Source organism: Saccoglossus kowalevskii, chromosome 10 (genome assembly GCF_978046115.1).
Source record: "Saccoglossus kowalevskii chromosome 10, keSacKowa6.1, whole genome shotgun sequence".
Lineage (NCBI taxonomy): Eukaryota > Metazoa > Hemichordata > Enteropneusta > Harrimaniidae > Saccoglossus > Saccoglossus kowalevskii.
Window position 1 is genome coordinate 34,247,224 of NC_140650.1, and position 15,847 is coordinate 34,263,070.

Genomic DNA, 15,847 nt, shown 5'->3' on the forward strand with positions numbered 1-15,847 from the left:
CAACCCATCCTCCACAAACCCTGATAGCAATCACACCTCACATCCCAAAGCTTTATATTCAACCCACTCTCCCAAATATTTAACCCATCCTCCACAAACCCTGATAGCAATCACACCTCACATCCCAAAGCTTTATATTCAACCCACTCTCCCAAATATTTAACCCATCCTCCACAAACCCTGATAGCAATCAAACCTCATATCCCAAAGCTTAATATTCAACCCACTCTCCAAAATATTCAACCCATCCTCCACAAACCCTGATAGCAATCAAACCTCACATCCCAAAGCTTAATATTCAACCCACTCTCCCAAATATTCAACCCATCCTCCACAAACCCTGATAGCAATCAAACCTCATATCCCAAAGCATAATATTCAACTTACTCTTCCAAATATTCAACTCATATTCCACAAACCCAGATAGCAATCACACCTCACAACCCAAAGCCTAATATTCAACCCACTCTTCCAAATATTCAACCCATCTTTCACAAACCCTGATAGAAATCACACTTCACGCCCCAAAGCTTAATATTCAACCCACTCTCTCAAATATTCAACCCATCCTCCACAAACCCTGATAGCAATCACACCTCACATCCTAAAGCCTAATATTCAACCCATCGTCCACAAACCCCGATAGCAATCACACCTCCCATCCCAAACCCTAATATTCAACCCACTATACCAAATATTCAACCCATCCTCAACAAACCTTGATAGCAATCACACCTCACATCCCAAAGCTTAATATTCAACCCACTCTCCCAAATATTCAACCCATCCTCCACAAACCCTGATAGCAATCACACCCCCCATCCCAAACCCTAATATTCAACCCACTATACCAAATATTCAACCCATCCTCAACAAACCTTGATAGCAATCACACCTCACATCCCAAAGCTTAATATTCAACCCACTCTCCCAAATATTCAACCCATCCTCCACAAACCTTGATAGCAATCACACCTCACATCCCATCCCAAACCCTAATATTCAACCCACTCTCCCAAATATTCAACACATCCTCAACAAACCTTGATAGCAATCATACCTCACATCCCAAAGCTTATTATTCAACCCACTCTCCCAAATATTCAACCCATCCTCTACAAACCCTGATAGCAATCACACCCCACATCCCACACCCTAATAATCTAATCACCCTCCCCAAACCTAAGATTCAACTCATGCACCCTAAATATTCCTCTAACTAGTGAACTAAGCCTGATGTACACGCATATGTTTTTTTAGATTTCCCTTCAGTTTGCACCTGTAGCCACAAACATCACATTGACATGGTTTCTCATCACTATGTACAGTCATATGTTGACTCAAATTACTTGGTGAATTGAATGATTTTTGGCAGATATGACATGTCTGTGTCGCTTCCACATGAATTTTACTGTGACACTTTAGCCTATATCGGTTTTGAAACTGCTTTCCACAGACTTCACACTGTGCTGGTTCGATGGAATGAACGACTTTGACATGTGCTTTCAGTAATCGATCATGTTTGAACAGTTTGTTGCATTGATCGCATGGATATAGTCTATCAAATTGGTTATGAGCAGAGCTTAAGTGGAATTCCAGTTCACTCTTTCCATGGTATCCTTTCCCACATTGATGGCAAACAAACTTATTGTTGATTTGATGTCTCAGATGCCTGTGACATCCAAGGCTCTCCGAACTAACAAAAAACTTGTTACATAAATCACATTCATATTTTTTTCCAGCACTGTGATGATTTTGATGTCTTATCACCAATTTCTCAGTCACAAATTTCTTGTCACAAAAGCAGCAAGCAAATCTTTTTTCCTGATGCGATAGTTTATGATTTAGCAATTTCGACTTGTGGTAGAATTGACGATCGCAGATATCACATTTAAAGAATTCATGCTTTTTGCCATGTGCTTGATGTAAATGTCTTTTATAGACTTTATTATGTAAGAACTCCTTTTGACAAATACTGCAGTGGTAAATATCCATGTGGGATGCATGATTGTCTAGCATGTGTTCAATATAATCTGTATACATCATGCTTGAAGTTGTACAGAATCTACACTTGCGCTCTGAACACGTATTTCGTGAAACATGAATTTTCCAACTTGAACTGATGACAAAATTCTTTCCACATTTTAAGCATACAAATGGTCGTTCTTTCCGTGATTCTTCCATCAGTTTTCTTAACTGCAGGGGTTTCTGAGCAGCCTCTTCAGAAGTCCTACGCTTCCTATAATTCCTTTTTTTGGGTGGTTTACTAGTATCACTTGTTGACCTCTTCTGTCTTGCATTTGGCTTTTTGGTAGTTTTTAATAGTTTTGTTTCATCAGCCTTGTGAACGTTCTCAGGCTTAAAACAATCTTTCTCATCATGCATACTGGTACATGTTTCTTCATTTAAATTTGTCACCGATTCATTATCAATATTATTTTCATTATTATCTTCATTATCAAGGATGCCATGACTACTACAAGTATCAGTATCATCATCTTTGCAAAATGTTAGATTGTCATCATCTTCTTTATCATCTCTGTCAACTTTAGAATAGTCATTGTTTTTTTCATCACATATGTCATTACTATTACAACTATCATCTCTATCATCTTTAGAATTATCATTATTCTCTTCATCATTTTTTGCCTTTTTATTCCTCAAAACCACCTTTCTATCCACTTCAGCATTTCGACTTCTATTTACATCCATATTGCTATACTCCTGATGTGCGACTGTTTCCCTAGCAACCATATTTGTTTGGTCGCTAATATGCTGCAACACAGCACAAGAGTTTGGGTTTAGGATTTGAACATTAACATCTTTTGGGTCAGCTCTCAGTCCTAATGTCAAATACTGCTTACGAAAATTGTCTGTACCAACATATTCGCATCCAAGTTTGTTCTGTTCTGATACCATTATAAAAACATCAACTTGGAAATCATTTATAAGCTTGAGTCCCTGAATAATGAAATAATCAATAATAAAGTTTAAACAAAGCGATTGTTTCTGCAAGGTCAGGAGTGACATTCTTTGCCTGGAAATGTTGCCTGTCATATTTCAACTAGGTAATTGTATACTGTGTTTAAATAATCAGATAATGTGTGGGTAGATTGCAACTCATCATTACATATATTGTGAGGGATGTACCTGGCGCTTCAATACTGTAAATGGTTCAACTAAAGCGAGAGGGTTGTCACCTGCGCACGAGTGGGAATCGTGTCCCAAGCAATAACAACACACGCTAAAAACGCAATGGCTCATGCGTAGACGCTTGTTTATAAACAATGACATGCCAAGGCCATCTTACGCATGAGCAAGTGACGACTCACCTGCTTTAACACTGATAGTAATTTTTACTATTTCAGGATTCTATAGCATTCGTATTTTTAACCTTTCCAACCCAAGAGTGTCATTCACATAGAGTGCAAATCGCTATGGTCAAAACAAGCCTCCCCAATGATATTTGCCCTATTACAGTGATAAAGGGACTGTGCCCTTATAGCGAACGCAGCGAGAGCAGAGAAAGGTCACTCAAAAAGCGAGCACTATAGATAACATTTGTATATATAAAAGAGTATGGAAGATATCTATATATCCTAAAAGTTTGAAAACGGTGCAATTCTGGTCAATGGGCGCTGGCATTTTATTATGGCAAGCAAAAACAGCTCATTCACGATAAAACATCATCAGAATGTTCTTCATTTTATAATGCAATTGATCAAATTTTGAATAGTGTTTCAAGTCATTTTGATCAGCGGGGAAACACAAATTGTGTGTGTCGCAATCTTCTTCTGGATATCATTGTATTCAGTGCACCATTGATTAAGTCCTAGTAGAGTGACTGTGATTAAGTGTACGTAAATGGTTAATAAAAGTGTGTAAGGTAAAAAAGAAGTTCATAAAACTATACAGAGTGCAGAGGTATATTTATTTTACACAGCAGTCCAACTTTGCAAGCAGAATTGTTCTAGAAACATGCAGTCCATAACAGAGCCGTGTTGATATAATTTCAATATATACAGTTGTGATATTAGGGCGAAACAAATCTATAATAATTTGGATCCAGTGGGAACATGGAATTGGAGATGCAGTCTATATTACTTATTTTTGAAAATTGAATCTCACTCAACTTGCATATGAACTATAACTCAATTTTCAAGGTTTATGTGCCTTGATGTTCTATAGTTACGTCAGTCCTATTTTTAGTAAATCGGTCGACGACCACCGCCATTTAATTTATTCATGATTAACAGAACAGATATTTTGATTTCAAGAACATTTACCATGAGGAATGTTTAATTAATATGATCATGGAGCTAAAATTGTTTTATAGCTCTGTGGTAAAACAATGTGAACAGTTACAAAGACAACACAATTTATCACAGCACACTGATGTGAATCCATTTTGCCAATTTTCAAATTAAAGATGGAAAGACGAAAAGGCTGCCAGAGGTGAATTGTATCACAATCACAAATTCATTATTTCAGTATGAGGTTAAAAAGCCCTATTTAACTACCAGTACATTTATTTTATTTAAAGTGGGTGGAGTCGTCACCTGCGCATGCATCAGATGGCTGTAGCATGTTATCGTTTACAAACGAGCGTCTACCCATGAGGCTTTGCGTTTTAGCGTGCGTTGTTATCGTCGCTTGGGACTCAATTCCCGCGCGTGCGCAGGTGACGACCCCCTCGCTTTAATTTAGCCATGATGTGTACAGCAATGCGTGTCGGTTTCGGTCCGGCGATTCCCATATACTCCTTTTTCAAGTCTATGGCCCGTGCATAGAGCAGATTCTAGCGACCCTCCGCCAAGTACATGTGTACGTTAATTGTCTGAAATAATTACAATACGAGTGACATTACCTTCTGAAATAGGGATAACTTTGCTGAGTTGAAACTAGGTTCATGTTCTGTTGGTTTCGTCCGAGATGAAAACATCGTCACGGTGGTCGACAAACACTATCAGAGACTGCCAACGACGTTAATACACAAGTTTTGCGTTAGATATTTATTTATTAACACACAACATCCCCCGGAGGGGATGAAAAGGGTTACAAATCAGATATTAGTAAAAGAAAAATAACCACATAAAGAGTAAGGGAACAAAAAGGCATAAAAAAAAAAAAAAGATAATAAGTTGAATACAAGGAATGTATTACTGGCTTAGTTTATGTAGGTGCTGCTGTCTTGTATTAAAACAGTTTTTTAAATATTGCGCTAAAGGAATTGACATTTTCTCGTCACTTAGTAATGATATGAATTTATTTTCATTACTAAATTTGTCAAAATTTGGTATACGTTTATTAGCTACAATGTAAAGTTTTGATCTTATTTCATTGTAATGAGGACAATTTGTGACAAAATGTTGTTCATCTTCAACATGGTCATTGTCGCACATATTGCAGACTCTGTCTTTAAAATCCAATCCTGTATGCCGGCCTGTTTCAATTTTCAGACAGTGGTTGCCAAGTCTAAATTTTGTTAAGGATTTGCGAAGTTCACTGTTTTTCATAATTGTTAAGTAGTTTTCTTGTTCTATTTTGGTTTTAAAAAGTTTGTAGGTTCTTAGTTTATTTTTAGAATTTGATTTTTTCCTATTGTCATTATTTATTTCATTTTTCCACTCAGTTGTAAACTCTTCTTTTAATTTCTCATCAATTGTTTTTAATTTTGATAATGAGATAATATTTGTTTCATTTAAAAGATAAGAATGGTTAATATTATTTAATATCAGATCAAGTTTTTTAAACCATTTACTTTTAATAATTTTATTGACATAGTATGCTTCTTGAAGTAGAGTATTTGTGGAATTTGCAATACGATTGGCATATTTTATCATTTGTTTCTTAATAAAAGAGTCAAGAGGTAATTTTCCCAATTCACTATATATTGCCATGATTGGTGTATTTTTTGAGATCCCAAGAATGTACCGATAGTATGTAAGCTGAACATCCTCTACAATTGATTTTGTAGAGCTTTCTTCTCCCCAAATGTCACTCCCATACACAATAACTGGTCTGATAAGTTTATCAAATAGTGACAGTAGTATGGACATGTCCAGATTACCAGATCCAATTTTGGTCTTTAATGAGAATAAGGCTTTTATTCCTTTTCTTTTTAGGTTTTTCATTGCATCTTTAAATTTACCATTTGGACTCATAGTTAAGCCAAGATAATTGAAATCTTTAACTATATTGATTTCTTTTCCTTCATAAAAAAATATTTCCTTGTTAAGGAGTCTGTTACACTTATTGAATATCATTATTTTTGTTTTATCTGTGTTGACAGACAACTGCCATTTTGATGTGTAGGCTGATAGTTTATCCAAACAGTTTTGTAATCCCCTTTTGGATTTTGAAAGAATCACAATATCATCTGCATAAAGAAGGCAATTAATGGGTGTGTTGTGTAACAGTGTAGGGTCACAATGATCATTATCAAAAATATCAGGCAGGTCATTAATAAATAAATTAAACAGACTTGGGCTAAGGTTGCATCCTTGTTTTACTCCGATATTTGAACAAAATGATTCTGTTAAACCATTTCTTGTTTTTACCTTATATTTCACATCACCATACATATCTTTTATAATTTTGTACATATTACCATTTACACCATTTTTCAACAATTTATAAAAAAGACCTTCATGCCAAACACTATCAAAGGCTTTTTTGAGGTCTACAAAGCAGGCATAAATTTTATTTGATGTTTTCAATTTATTTTTATCATTTGCCTGATGGATGATCTCCTTGTCCTGATGGAGGTATTTATTAATAATAGTTTTCAGGATAAACAGATTGTCTGTTGTCCGACAGTCTTTCCTGAATCCAAATTGTTTATTAGAGAGGATATTATTTTTTTCTAGATATGAAACTAGTCTTGTGTTTAAAATACTATTAAATAATTTACCTAAACAACTTGAAATTGCTATTCCCCTGTAATTAGAAGGGTTCAATTTTGATCCAGATTTGTGCAAGGGTACAATAAGACTAGTATTCCAAGAATCGGGGAATTTGCCAGACATGAACACTATGTTAAAAAGTTTTTGTAGTGCGTCTGACAGGTAATAACCACCACATTTAAAAACCTCATTACTGATTTTGTCTTCTGCTGATGACTTATTATTTTTTAATTGGCTAATTGCTTTTTTAATTTCATTTTTTTGAATAGGACCATTCAAAGATTCTGTATTGACTGCGTCCACACTTTTCTCTAAAGTTTCTAGATGTGTTTTCATATTAGAGTGAACAGTGTTGTTTTTATTTAACAGTTTTTTAAAGTAAATTAACCAGTCCCCAGGTGAAATAGGTTCATTATCTGAATGTGTTATACTGTCATTGTTTAAATCATTCAGTATTTTCCAAAATTTAGATGTATCACTTTTTGATTTTTCAAGCTCATTCAGTTTTAACTGTTTTAGGGCATGTTTCTTTTTCCTGACTAAATTTTTGAATTGCTTTTTTGTTTTGAAGTATCTACCACGAATAATCGGGTCTAGTGGATGTTTCTGCAGTAATTTTGAAATATTTTTTAATTCTACGCGAAGCAACCAGCAATCATTATCAAACCATTTTTTCTTTTTTAGTATTGTTTTGTTTTTCTTTTTTTTTTTCTTTTTGATAGTACCATAGTACATAAATACAAAACAAACAAACGACCATGAAGCTAGTTTCAGATTCAAATCCAAGCCTCAGATTCAGAAATCAGACCCAAATTCAGAACTCTGCTTCATTTTCTCAGTATTGATCGTCATAGTTTTTACGCAATAAAAATTGTACCGAGTGAATATGCCAAGCATTTTCGGTAGATTCCATTATATTTTGTTTTTACAATGTTTATCTTATTTTATTACCACCTTGTAGTGATTCGCGATCACCAAAGCTTTAGAATCTGAGGCTGAATACGAGACTAGCTCCAAAAAACCCTGTAAAGAGCATCCCTAGCACGTTCGTTATGCACGTGAACGATTGGACTTGTAGAACGCAATTATTGTTAAACAGTGAATAAAACCATTAAAGTACGACCAAAGACACTAGTGTCTTTTTCTAGTGTCTTTGGTACGACTTTGCCCAATTACTTTCGAAATCATGAAATTCTCAATTCCATTTTATTCAAGCGAATTTCTTGTTTTATCAGGGGTTGGAAATGTGTGGGAATTTTTTTCTCTTTCCTTTTAATTTTGGAAGCTACAAAATGTAATTTTTTTTGCTTCTTTCAAATTTTGGTTCATTAGTTTTCACAGTTTATATTTCCAGTTCAACCACAACCTTCTGAGGGCGCTGTTGTATATACTAGCAATATCAATAGACCCAAAAGCAAAAAATTAATGACATTTTCTTAAAAAGGAATTATGATTTGGAGATTTATCTAGAAAGCACAGTATTGCACTTGTATCATATTTTAGCAGATAAAATTACCTGTTGAATTAGGCCATTTAGACTTTGTCGGAGATGAATTTTATTTTCACATGTACAAATCAGAGATTTGTAAAAGTGTGAATGAATTCTTCAATAATTTATTTATGACTTGGGGGGGGGGGATGAATGGAAACCAGTTTCATCATAATGGTTGAATTGGTCACTAACAGAGATAAACTAAAATGTTGATGGTCTTTGTTCATACATTCATTTATCTGTGATCTGTTAAAAAATAAAATATTCTACTCTACGTACGCGATACAATTGTGTAGTTTATTTCAGACCACCTAAAGAAGTGGTACTTCAGAGATGGAGTGTCGTGTTTTGCTAACATTTTGAGTGATTTTTAATATACAAAATGGAATTTACATACAATTCCAAATTGTTTTAAATAAGATTTCCCACAATACATTTCGACTTATACGAGCCTAACTATACCCAAACCCCTGTGGGAATGTGACAAAACCTTCATCAGGAATGATGCCATTGCCTTAATATGCGATGCGAAAGTACGAAATAGTCCACCTATATACAAGTCACTAGTGTTATTAAATATAAATGTTTATCTGCCAGTTAACAAAACAGCAGTTCATGAGCTAGTGTTAAACAGACAGGTACAGTTTGTTTTTTATCTGACAGTTAACAAAACAGCAGTTCATGAGCTAGTGTTAAACAGACAGGTACAGTTTGTTTTTTATCTGACAGTTAACAAAACAGCAGTTCGTGAGCTAGTGTTAAACAGACAGGTACAGTTTGTTTTTTATCTGCCAGTTAACAAAACAGCAGTTCATGAGCTAGTGTTAAACAGACAGGTACAGTTTGTTTTTTATCTGCCAGTTAACAAAACTGCAGTTCATGAGCTAGTGTTAAACAGACAGGTACAGTTTGTTTTTTATCTGACATTCACGAACTGGTTGGAAAAATGAAAACAATTAATTCACACCTAGCTGAGACACCCTATATGGAAAGACATTGCATAAAGTTGCTTTTAACCAGGACATCTAATATCATACTTCACAAACAGAAAGAAAGATGCATGGCATTACACTATGTTTTCCATATGTTTAATTTATCTTACTGGGTGATGATTCTTGCCAGTGTAGGTGAAAAAAAATTTGTTGAAACTCTGCATTGAGTGGCGACTGGCAAAGCATCAGTAGAAGCCAAGAATAAGAAACACAGGACAAACAATGGAATAATTGTGGTTAAAAAAACAACTGACAAACATGTATTAGTGCTTGAGACAATAAAAAATAAGCAATTTTGCTCTAAATACATCTCTATTGAATATGGATTTTTAACAGAGAATATGAAATATCACATGAATAATTTAGATCAAATTTATTTCACGTTATGAGTTTTCATATGTTTGACTAGATTTCCTTTCAGTTTACATGTATATCCACACATATCACACTGCCATGGTCTAATATTGTTGTGTACTGACATGTGACGTTTCAAAGCATGTTTCTGTTTAAATTCCCTGCCACACAAGTCACAACGATGTTCTTTTACATCAGAGTGAACAAACATATGTTGACTCAGTTTCTCCTGGTTTCGAAACTGTTTCCCGCATACCTCACATTGAACTGGGTTACTGATGTGCATTCTTCTGATGTGCACCTTTAGACGAAGCTCATGTTTGAAAACTTTATCACAATAGTCACACTGTATAAGATTTTCAAATTTGTCATGCACTGAACTTAAATGAAGTTCCAGTTCACTTTTAAGGTAAAACGATTTCTCACAATACTGACATGAGGAATATTTATTTTTTATATGCTTAACGTGCATATGACTCCCTAGGCTTGAAGAACTTACAAATAATCCACCACAAAGTTCACATTCATATTTTTTACCTTCTGTATGCTGATTCTGATGTTTGAGCAATACCTTTTCTGTAGCAAACTTTTTATCACAGAAGCAGCAGGTATAATTTTTTTTTTCATGGTGTTGGATTTTATGAAACTTCAACTGTGGCTGATATCGATACATTTTTCCACAGATGTTGCATGTAAAACACTTCCATTCTTTCCCATGTATTCGATGTAAATGTTTTTTGTGCAAAGTATTATGAAGAAACTCTTTTCCACATAATTCGCAGCGATAAATTGTCATTTTGGTAGCATGGTTGGCTATCATATGAAACATCCAGTCCTTGTACATCATTGGTGCTGCATGACAGAACCGACATTTTCTTTGAAAACAAATATTATTTGATACATGGATTTTCCAGCTTGATTTTAATGCAAATCCTTTTCCACATTTTTGACACATCATTTCCCTTTCATTCATTGACTCCTCCATAAGTTTTCTGATTTTTTCAGGTTTTAGAGCTTTTTCTTCTTTGGTACATCTTTTATATTTTCGTTTCGCTACATTTTTAGCAACAGTCATTTTTTTATCATGATTACTTCTATCATGTTGTGTGTCATTTGAAATTGTTTGTCTCTTTGGCTTCTCTCTTTTCCGTTTATTACTGTTATTTTCATAATCGGCATCACAATTATCATCATCTACATCACGATGATATTCATTCTCATCTTCATAATGAGCATCAACTGTTTTGTTTTCATTAATTCTAACAACATCATCAAGGTCTTCTCCAGCATCTGCATATTTACTACAAACAAAACTATCATACTCTGCATCCTGCTCACTCCCTTCATCTTCCACTTCATCGTCACAGCAGCCATCTTGACCATCATTTCCTCTACTGTACTTCAAAGAATTACATACTTCTTCCAACCGTTTAGCAGCCATACATACATCATCAATAACTGTCTCTGATTTTTTCCCAGGATTGTCAGGATCATCCTCATCCCTATCATGCAATCCCTCTTCTGAATCCTTTGTTGTCTCAGTATTCAGAGATGATGCCATTTCAATACATGGATGTGTATGTGTTCTATTGATATCATATGGTTTGGCTTTCAAACCACATGTTTCAAACTTTGTTACCAAGTCATTGCTGCCGATATACTCAGACGTTGAGTTGTCTTCAGATATCAGGAAAAACACACTAAGCTTTTTCTGCATTAATTCCTGTACCTAGAAGAACAAATTTGATCAATTCATCACAAAGTTTAAATGTCAAGATTAATCTATTTATGGTACATCATTATGATTTACAGTACAATGCGTGTGTGGCATGTGGGGGTCTTTTACAAAAATTAGTTGATCTGTGTTTCAGGAATTCTCTAAAAGTTACTAAGAATGCTATTTTCAACATCATATACATCATCTAAAAACTTAGATATAGATGAATACAGTAGTGCATATGTCCTACCAATGTTTGTCTAAGAGAGTACCTGGCTCTCAGTTTCACTATTGTGTTTTTTTTACTATTCCAATAGAAGCACATATAAACCCAGAATGTGTTACTAACATGTGAATGACATATGGAATTTGTATTGTCTAGAACATACACACAGACAGGTTGTATAAATGCACAAAATTGTGGAACATTATAAAATGAAATGAAAAAGTCCCCCTGATGAAACGATTCAAATAAAAGTACCACATTGCACAAAAACAAAACTGTCATTGAAATAAAGATTCTGCCATGGTCATATGATAATTTAGTTAAGGTAGCGGGACTATTATTTGCATACTTGTTTTCATCTTCTAATTGTGACCAAATGACTACAAATAGACCCAGGAAAGTATATATTTTTAGAATCGCCAGACTTCAAGCTTTACAAAGGTGTGTTTGCAATGCCTGTATCTGCATTCTATGACTCGTTACTTAATCAAAGGTGAAAAATTATTTTTTCTGTAAAAAAAATAATTACGCATTTATGCTGGCGATAAGAAGTATTTTTTTCACTTTTTCTAGTTGTTCAATAGACTGGTAAATCGAATGTGTCTGGTCAGTTTTATGCAAGCAACGCGTTTTAAAAAACAGTGTGCTGAATTTCAATTACTGTTTTAGTCGCATCGCCCCCAACTCAAACCACAACTCGTTGGTAAATAATCGATGAAATAGTTTGTATGGACACATTCAAGTTACTCTCACTGTCACCTCAAAGCTGTGAAAATTTGGTGTTAATCCGACGACAATAAGTATACGTTATTTTTTGTTAAAGACCTTGTATTTTGAAAAACATAAACTCCTAGAAAACGTTCATGAAGTAACAGCAAAGATTTTCAAGCTTGTTTATCAGCACAATCAATTTGTTTTCCCATCAAGGTCTGCTTTAACATGTGTAGGGACATCCAAATGTGTAAGGCTATTGGAAACCAAAAAAAATAAAGGAATGGGATAGCTATAATTGGATAAATTCGGCATATGAAAACACCAAAATCAATGATTTTTTTTCAGTGGCTGTGTGACCTTGTGTCTGAAACATTCATATGCAAATGACTAATCTGTAAAACAAACAGGGGCGGAGACAAACCACTCAAATGTTTGGAAACACTCATTGTGTGTCAGATAGCTACTGATAACACATCCTAACATTGCTTTGTCTTGAGTTTATCTTTGAAACTTATAGGCACACAGATTAAACCTGTGTTGTTGATTTTGGAAAACACTACTGAGGCTGCCTTGCTTCCCTTCAGAAAATCTACATTTTAACCAACTTACATGACATTCTATGTTATGTTGACTTTATCACATGAAAGTTTTTAGTGCATTTCATCAATTAATAAATAAATGTGAAAATCGTAATTTTCAACACAAATAATAGTCTCGCTACCTTAAATGGGGGTCAAATGTCCCTTGTGTTGATACGATCATAGTAAGCGCCGATATTGGGTGATAACCTCATATTATTTACCCATAATAAATATTATATATATATATATATATATGAGGAACATAAAGAAATAAAGGTAAAAGGGGAACAGAAAATAGCATAGCATAGCTAGTCTAGTCTAAACCCTGAATAAAATTAGAGGATACTGTCGCTATACATACTGTCTTGAATGCATTTGTTTTGAATATTCATGGTATGAATAGAATAGAATAGAATAGAATAATGCTTATTACATCCTTAATGAAATCTGACAATTCAGTTTTGGTATTTGCTGCATTAAAGTTTTTTAAAATAAACTATAACTAAATCACACTGAAAATATAGCACAACAATACATTAATTGATTTTCTTTTATTTTATAGGCTTTCTGTATGTAATTTAATTATTATGCTTGATATTGTTTCTTGGGAAATAAGTGTTGTATTTGATGATCACCCCCTCCCCATTCAACCACAATTACTACTGTGCTAGAACAATATTATTACTTATCTTAATTAAATATAAAAATTCCTAAATCATATGAACTAGGTTTATACTAGTAGTCCCAGCACGCAGTCATCTGGCATGGTATCACTGTGCATGAAAACATGGAGCTAGCTCCATGATGACAGTGACTGACAGACTTTCAGTATGATTGCTTTTTCAAAAACACAGTACTGTAGGCTGCATCAGTACCACACTCACACTGTCCATACATACCTTTTGGAAGATCAAGTTTGTGTTAACTTCGGTCCATTCTGTCGTCGGATAGACTTCCATTCTCAAATTCAATTCCGTTAGGGGTAAAAACGACAGTACAGCGGGCGACAGACAACGGCCACCGTTAGAATTAGCAATCAGCTGTGGCGTAGTCAAGCGAAATCTCGCTCTCGTCACTACTATAGTTCGTGACTTAGTTAAAAGTTCACTGACCCCAGTATCGCTTGTTGTGATCTTGTCATATCATAATATCATGGAGCTAAGTTACGTGATATTACTTTAAAACTGGATTTATTATCATATATGAACAGAATGTTAAATTAAAATAGCGAGAAGAAGATTTTCTTCTCTTTACCCGTCATTTCTTCAAACTTTGAGATAATTTTAAATTATTGCGCTGCAGCTATGGGACTTGCATAACAATTTATGCATTTTTTTCTTAAAAACATGCATTTTGCCGGTATGCTACTGTAGGTTTGAAACATTAAAACAAACAAAACATTGATGTGTGTTGAATGATGTTTGTCTTTGAGGTCGCTTAAATGAAGTTACGTTTAGCAATATATTACTAATATTCGTCAGTTGGTATATTTACAGCCTCAGTGGACACAGAGATTAGACGTACGGTCTAAGTATGGCTGGTAGGATTCCATTTAACAAATGCTGATGTGAGTTTTGTTTCCATCCTATAGATATTTCTACTGTACACAGACCCGAAAAATCTTAGCGGCGGCGTTTTGGGACGTTTTCTCATGATTTCTAAGCAATGGATCAAAATGGATAACTACTAGGTTGTGGTCAATTATACTTTCTGCTAGAACCTATCAGCTATACTTAGATCGTCAGATCCCCGTGGCCAATACACCACTAGCAACATCACAAGGTTTCCATCAATTATCACAATTTACCGTGAAATTATTTTAATACATTAGAGAAAACATTCTTAAATGTTTTAATCTAATCTGAATTTTGCTATTTACGGTGCTTGGGAGGTAAAACCCCCAAATAAATACTTTCTGAGTGTCATTATATTATCGTGCATAATATTTGCATTGAAAATGTTTTTTTCTGTGCACCAGTAATAACCAAGTGAATTTTGTGAGCTTCTAATTTATCCAAGCACAATTTAGCCCACATTTACATAAGAACTCAATTTACAAGCTTAATTATTTGTTAGAACTAAAAGACATCTCCTTGAACCACTGTTGATACATAGCTAGGTAGGGAGGTGCCCCTGAGTGCTCAAAAGTGTGACCATTTTTATACCTGGATAGTGGCAAAATCTATACCCATATTTATACGAAAGTACCATTACTGTCACCACTGTTTATTCCAAATAAAACAGTTACCGTATTTGCTCTATTAGAAGAACTTCTCCAATAGAAGCACATGTAAGCCAACAGTTGCATTTTATATTGATTATTAAAATATGTATTTTGACTGATATTTATACCTATCTTGACCAGAAATAAGTCCAAAAAACGAGATCCATTTCAGGGGCACGTCCCCATTAGGCAAGTTGCATGTCTTGCCCTCCGGGACTGAACTACGTAGTTTGTAGTTCTATTGTCGAACAGATTCGGGTAAAGTTTGCCTCACTCGATCCAATGAGTTGAAAACAGCAACTTGGCCACCAGAGGACGTTCTCTAGCGTGACAGAAAGGTTACCCATTTATCTAAACGTTGGGTCATATAATGACCCTATCACATGATGCATGAGGACAATGTGTTTAAAGATGATAATATCATATCTATACATACCTGGGACGAGACAAGTGTTACATCTAGCGGATATTTTGAACCTGGACCGACCTGTTACTTTCAAATGTTTATTTACTATAATCTGTAACTTTTAGATTGATCTAAGACGATGCAAAAGAAGAAGACAATTCAGTGACTTGTTTTATGTTTTCTAATCTACTTGTAATGTGAAAATAGATCAATTAGAGGACAACGGAGAACGTGTT

At 34.6% G+C, this 15,847-nt stretch overlaps 1 protein-coding gene across 1 annotated transcript; it reads right to left on the bottom strand.

Moving 5' to 3' along the window:
- Positions 1–1,227: 1,227 nt before the first annotated feature.
- On the bottom strand, positions 1,228–14,026 carry LOC102803845 (uncharacterized). The gene is made up of 4 exons (XM_085504681.1): positions 13,881–14,026; positions 9,772–11,472; positions 4,868–4,963; positions 1,228–2,961 (listed from the first exon to the last, which is right to left on the bottom strand). Exons 1-4 carry the CDS (start codon positions 13,938–13,940, stop codon positions 1,228–1,230), a joined length of 3,591 nt encoding a protein of 1,196 aa, XP_085360807.1. The 5' UTR covers positions 13,941–14,026.
- Between the last annotated feature and the right edge of the window lie 1,821 nt (positions 14,027–15,847).

Bases quoted from the DNA above. Each gene is read 5' to 3' on its own strand.
- LOC102803845 (XM_085504681.1), bottom strand. From the start codon at position 13,940: ATGGAAGTCTATCCGACGACAGAATGGACCGAAGTTAACACAAACTTG. The intron at 4,964-9,771 runs GTGAAATAAATT...AGTCTCTGATAG, and splicing joins AACATATGAAAACTCATAAC to TGTTTGTCGACCACCGTGAC. The intron at 2,962-4,867 runs GTAATGTCACTC...TTCATTATTCAG, and splicing joins AGTTATCCCTATTTCAGAAG to GGACTCAAGCTTATAAATGA.